This window comes from Benincasa hispida, unplaced genomic scaffold (assembly GCF_009727055.1).
Source record: "Benincasa hispida cultivar B227 unplaced genomic scaffold, ASM972705v1 Contig466, whole genome shotgun sequence".
Lineage (NCBI taxonomy): Eukaryota > Viridiplantae > Streptophyta > Magnoliopsida > Cucurbitales > Cucurbitaceae > Benincasa > Benincasa hispida.
Window position 1 is genome coordinate 4,237 of NW_024064866.1, and position 6,389 is coordinate 10,625.

General features: G+C 36.5%; 1 protein-coding gene across 2 annotated transcripts; it reads right to left on the reverse strand.

Annotated features, from left to right (window-relative positions):
• Positions 1-2,897: 2,897 nt before the first annotated feature.
• On the reverse strand, positions 2,898-4,984 carry LOC120069535 (heparanase-like protein 1). Of its 2 annotated transcripts, XM_039021315.1 has the most exons (4): positions 4,280-4,984; positions 3,384-3,662; positions 3,249-3,285; positions 2,898-3,108 (listed from the first exon to the last, which is right to left on the reverse strand). In XM_039021315.1, the coding sequence occupies exons 2-4, from the start codon at positions 3,591-3,593 to the stop codon at positions 2,921-2,923; spliced, it is 435 nt and encodes a 144-aa protein (XP_038877243.1). In that variant the 5' UTR covers positions 3,594-3,662; positions 4,280-4,984; the 3' UTR covers positions 2,898-2,920. The 2 variants fall into 2 exon arrangements, with proteins under 2 accessions (XP_038877243.1, XP_038877245.1); XM_039021317.1 differs by lacking the exon at positions 4,280-4,984 and having other exon boundaries at positions 3,384-3,743.
• Between the last annotated feature and the right edge of the window lie 1,405 nt (positions 4,985-6,389).

Consider the following 6,389-nt stretch of genomic DNA (forward strand, 5'->3'; position numbering starts at 1 on the left):
CTATTGCCTTCCTTCCTACTTATGGGGGAGATGTTCTTCTAACAGCCAGCTCATTTTAATTAAATTGGATGTCTTCCCATGTCTTAAAGTTCAAACCCCTTGGAAGGTTTTAAGGAGTCCTACCCTCAATAATCGTCGTATTTCCTAAGTTCCACTTCGGGTGTTTTGTGTGGTTTGCGTTTGTCCACACCATTGGTCCTAATCGCCACCAAATGTTTACTCCCCATGCTCAAAAAGTGCGTCTTTTTGTGGGTAACCCACTTCATCAGCGTGGATACAAATGTTACCATCCATCTTCGCGAAAAATATTGTCTCAATGGATGTTACCTTCCTTGAAAATTTTTCACAACCATTCTTCCCCATTAGTCATCTTTAGGGGGAGAGTACTAGTGAAGAACAAGAGAAATTTGGAGTCCAAGTTTCGCTAGTGTTAACCTGAACTTGAGGAGTAGGAGCGCTCTTCCTGAACCTTGTTATAAGTGTCAACGAGGACTATCCTTCCTACTGAACAAGTCCCGTGGATAATGTTACTAAGGAAGAAATCTTAGAAAGGAAACAGTGTCGCCTGTCACCTCTCCGACTCCAGTCCAGGAGTCAAACCAGCATCAGTTCCATGTTACTTAGTTATTTCTACCCCGATTTGATAGGTAACGTTTGTGTTTGATATAATAATGTTTGTTGTTGAAGATGATGTGAGTGAGTGAAGACAGAGAAAAATGGTGAGACAGTACCGACAATTGTACCGAGGGACACCTTATGCGAAGAGGGTGTAGGTGTGAAGTGATGGGACAGTTTTGAAAAAACTATTCCTGCAAATAGTACTTCTGAAGGTTGAAAGAGATCTCTCAGACGTAAAGACTCATGAGCAAAAAGGCAAATGTGGTGGAGGATCAGATGGGAAGAAAAAGCCATGATGCCTCTCTTGATTCTTCCCATTGTTTTGAGAAAGGGTACGAGGTCTTGCACGAAGTATTCACTGCAAAGTTACCTATCTTACAGTAACCTGTCTTCCGAATTCAAGGCCCTTACTACAAGCCTAGACGCAGTTACGATACCAGTAGTATACATGCAGCGATGGAGATTTCTGAATGGAAAAGCTGCCAGTTATGAGGGAAATGGAGGCACTTGAGAAAATGGATAACCTTAAGGGACCAAACAGGGCAGGGTTTGCAAAGGGTGGTTACCAAATACAATAACCTGATGAAACGGGACAGACAAGGCAGGTTAGGCAGGGGTAGACTCAACTCAGAGCCTTTCGAAAATTAGATTATAATCATGAAGACATCTGTTAGTTTTCTTCCCCGGTGGCCAAAGTTAAATACTGTTCATGTTCTTCTTTCAGTTGCCATTAACAAAAGACTTGATCTCTCCACCAGTTTGATGTGAAAGAATGTCATTGATGTGAAGAATGTCATCCTTAATGGAGAATTAGAGAAGAGAAGTCTACATGAGGTCCCTCCTCCGAGGTCGAGAGAAAACAGTTAATCACAAGAGTTGTTAAAACTGAGGAAGTCCTTATATGTGTTGAAATAGTCTCCAAAGAGCCTGGTTGTACGGTAGATTCCACTACCTCGTTTTAAAATTCACAAGGATACAGTCAAGGACACTCCGATCCCACACCCTCTTTATCGAAAAAGGCAATTCAGGGGGGAAAATTGCAGTTTCCATTGTGTATGTGGATAACATTGGCATATAGTGGATGATGCTTCAGAAATTGACAGGCTAAAAGAGGAAAATGGTTGAGTTGAAGTAATTTTGAGATTAAAGGACCTCGGAAAATTAAGGTACTTTTCTTCGAAATGGAAGTGGTTCATTCGGGAAGAAGGAATTTCAGTCTCTCAACGAAAATACACTCTCGACTTTATTTAAGGAGACAAGTATGACAGGTTGTAAACCAATTGATACCCCTGTGGAAGTTAATGTCAAACTCCAACAACCTAAATAATAGTGTTCCGATCAAACAAGGAAAGGTATTAGTGGTTTGTTGGAAAATTGATTCTACCTTTTCTTCATTACCAGACCAAACATATCTTCTGCTGTCAGTGCAGTCAGTCAGTTTATGCAAAGCTCCTTACGAAGAACACATGAGAGCAGTGGAATGCATCCTGAGATATTTGAAAAACCTCTCCTAGTAAGGGGGTTGATGTTCAAGAAATCTGACAAGCCGATGCATTAGGAGTACACGGACGCTGATTGGGCAGGTTCTGCAGTAACAAAAAGTCGACATCTGGAATTGTACCTTCTGTGATGGGTAACCTCGTTATTTTGGAGGAGTAAGAAACAGGAGTTGTTACCAGAAGCGTGTCGAGGCAGAATACAGGGCCATGAGTCTTGGGATATGTGAAGAAATTTGGCTGAAAAGGTCCTAATTGATCTCAATTCAAGATAGTATCTTCGGATGAAACTTTATTGTGATAATAAAGCCACAATAAGCATTGCAAATAATCCAATGCAGCATACAGAACAAAGCACGTGGAGACTGAATAGACATTTCATTAAGAAGAGACTTGACAGTGGCAACATTTGTATCCCCTACATTCCTTCCCGTCAACAGATAGCAGATGTTCACAAAAGGGCTTTCACAGACAGAATTTGACTCTTGTGTTAGCAAGTTGGGCCTCTGTTAATATCTATGCTCCAACTTGAGGGGAGTGTTGAAAGTAGGGTTTGTATCCTAGGGATATTTTTGTCTTTTTACAGTACTCTAGGGTTCCCTACGATTCTATTTATATGTGCAATCTCTTTGTATTCTGTTGTTTCAAAAATTACAATAAAACTTCTATATCGTGGTTTTTTCCCTTGTACTTAGGGTTTTCCACGGTAGATCCGTGTGCCTCTCTTCTCTCTCTCTCTTCTTTTTCATCAATACCAAACTAATATTTATTCAAGGAGTTGCAAAGAAAGACAAGAATCAAATGTCTTACCCTGTGGTCTTGAATAATTGGTTTAGATCATCCCATCTGCTCATGTGCAAACACCCCTTGGAAAAACCAAACAGCCCCCAATTCACCTTCTGAAATGGATGGCAAGGTGTCTTCAAACTTCCTACGTCATACAACACTTGATCTTGTAGAGAACCACCAATTCTTATCCTCAAATGCTCAAAAGCTTCAAATGTGACCCGCCACACAACATCGGTGTAAGTATAGCAGTTACAGAGGATTCTTATAAGAAGAAATTTTATTGCACATAGTATAGTTCTGACGATGGATAAAAACATCGAGATTCTTGTTATCAAGAAAGAATACCTTGTATTGCCTTGACCAGGAGAGGATGAGACAAGTTCTGAAAAAAGGAAACATACAGAGCTTGAATCAATCACAGAGAATTAGCGACAAAATCCTTTGTTCAAACATCGAGGATGAAAAGTATCTAATTCTCACCAAATTTACTGCAGAAGAATACCCCCATGGACAACGATTGTAATTACACTTATCATGAGGCCACCAATCAATGGTGGCACAAATATAGTTATCATCAGTTTCAGCAACTACTGCAGCTCCATCTACTATGATACTAGCGTGTGTAGCTCTCTGAGCCAAAATAGTGGGTAGAGAAACTAAAACAAGAAACAAGGAGATGCTGAAGTCCATTGGTAAATGAAATAAGATGCCTCAAACACCAACTCGCACGGAATCATACAGTTCACAACTTCACATGCCCTGCATCAAAAGGAAGAAGAAAAAGATATGTATATGACAGAAGAATACTTGTCATCTAAAATGAAAGATTCAAAAATGACATGACTTTCTTAATGGATACGTTGCTTGTGAAAGATATGATGGAAGAACAAGATCTGCTGTATAGTGTCTCCAACTGACTATGTACACTGCTCAACCATTAATATTGCCAAGAAATAGATTTTACTGAAGCTGCCCCAAATAGGAGACTAAAGCTTATTGAAAAAAGATATAGACAGAAAGTTCAATACCTTATATCAAAACATGTATATTAGCTTTCATATCCAAGCCGACCAAATTTTTCCTCTTTTCTTTTGGAATTAAATTCGAGAAGATTAAGATGTAGTTTGTAGTTGTTATAGAATTCTTGGGTCGTGTGTAGATTTGGTACTAGTTAGTTGTTTGTTTCTTATTCGAAAAAAAAAAGATCAGAAGACGCGTAAAAGTGCAACTAAGAACCGAATCATTAGAGACCCATCTGCAAAGCTAAATCACAAAGAAATTCCCAAGAAGATGTAAATTCGAGGCAACCCAGATGCAAATCAAGTAAATCAGATCAAACCTAGAGAAAAACAAGCATCGAATTCCATAAACTATACCATGGAAAGGTGAAACTTAGCTGAACTTTCAGAGCTGCAAGCTGCTTCGATGCTAGTACTTTTTCAGCTGAACTCTGGGAGCTGCTTCGATGCTAGTATTCTTCAGCGAAACCACTGGCTGTTTCCACCTCCTTCCTGCGACTTCCTTTTTGAATTGCAACGAATTATGCTGAGTAAGTACAGTGGCCATGGTGGGTGAAATGGGTCTTTCTCATATTTGTCCTTTTGACTAAAAATCTTACTTCCAAACACCGACGGATGCTCAGTATAAATTTATTTGGGTGCCATGAAAAATTTTCACGATAATTGGAATTCATCTTGCCGGACAATCACTCATTTTGCCGCTACCCCTATTTTGGGACTACCGAAACGAGGAATTTTTTTGGTAATCGGAACTCATCTTGCCACTACTTGCAGAATCACCATTCCCCCACCGCCGCCCTAGAACTCCATCATGGTTTATGGGTCCAATGGTTTTTTTGGGAACATTAGAGTGTGTGAAGGAAAATACATTGCACATATGGTTTTTGCAAGTAAAGAAGAAGGAAATTTGAGAACTGTACAAGAGAGTAATCAGAGATCTCTGCATTAAAAATTGAAATAAGAGAGAAATTAATGATTGAAAGATGGAAGATGAGCCTAGAAAGAAAGAATGGAAGTATGTTTCATTCTAGCATTCACTAGACAAAGAGGAAGAGAGTGAGAAGAAATGAAGAAAAAACAGAGGAGAGAATAATTATGAAAAGAAAATATATGAACTGAGAAAAAGACAAGAGAGGAAGAAAAAAAAGAAAAGAATAAATAGAAAACAAACTCTAAAACTCACTGATGAGAGAAGTGAATGGGAAAAGTAAAATTGTGGGAGAGAGAATTTAGAGGATGTTTGCCCAACTTGGGTTGGGTTGGGTGGATAAAAAAAATTCATCCACCCCTTTGGTTCATCAAATATTAGAGAGATTTATTATTTCGTTATTTATGTTAATTTACATTTTTTACTTCGTTATTCGCATCAATTCTCCCAATTATTCTCTTCCTATAATAATTACCAACTCAATTCAATTCTGCACGGCAGACGTCCCTTTACTATTTTTTTTAAGTCTATGTGGTTTTAGAAAATCATGGCATACCTTAACTAATGATTTTATTTAATGGTTTGTCGAAAAATTACATTTTTTTGTTCGACCAACTACGTTAGTTTGGCTAGTTTCATTGTTCGACTCGGTTTTTTGAATTGTTTTGCTCACTCTTAAATAAAAAGATTATTTCTTTTATGAGAAATAATAAAATTTAAAAATTTTCGAATTGTATTAGGTTTGAGAATTCAAAAATTCATTTTCGTCGATGAAGATGTAGTATTTTTACCTTAAAATCTAGACCTTTATCCATTTGTTTTAAATTTTAGTCGTGGAACAGTTAAATTCTTGGATTTGCATAAATTTGGTTAAATATTTCGTTTTCATCCATTCCGTTTTAAATCCCGTTTTAAATCTTAGATGATTTAAAGGAGTTTAATGATTAAATTTTAATTAGATGTGAATGTGCAATTTGATTTTTTGTCTTGTCTTTTATAACTTCTTTTCTTTTCCTATATTACGTTTTTTTTTTTTTTTTGCGCCTCCCGAGATCGAAAAAAAAGACCGTCATGTTCAAAAAGTTATAGAAAATATTGGAAATGATATTTAAAAAAAATAAATAAAACCTATTTTATTTAAAGTGGAAATGTGAGATTTGTGAATAGTATATGATTCATTGCATAATTAGAAGTGTCTATGCTCCTAGATCACTCTAAATATTTGACACAACTAATCTAATCTACATCGTTAGAGTTTAACTTATAAATATAAACTAGTCATCCAAAATGAATTTATGAAAAAAGCATATGAATTTAGGATAAGAAAATTATTTGAAATGGTAAAATTATTGAAAATATTTACAAGGTATAACAAAATTTTAGAAACACTGGAATAACTTGTAATAAATAGCCAAAGATTTCTAAATATATTTTTATATTTAATTTAAATTTGAAACAAGTTTTCTGTATTTAATTAAGATCTAAAACGTTTTCCTATTTAATTTAGATATGAAACGTCTTTGTATTTAGTTCAGATCT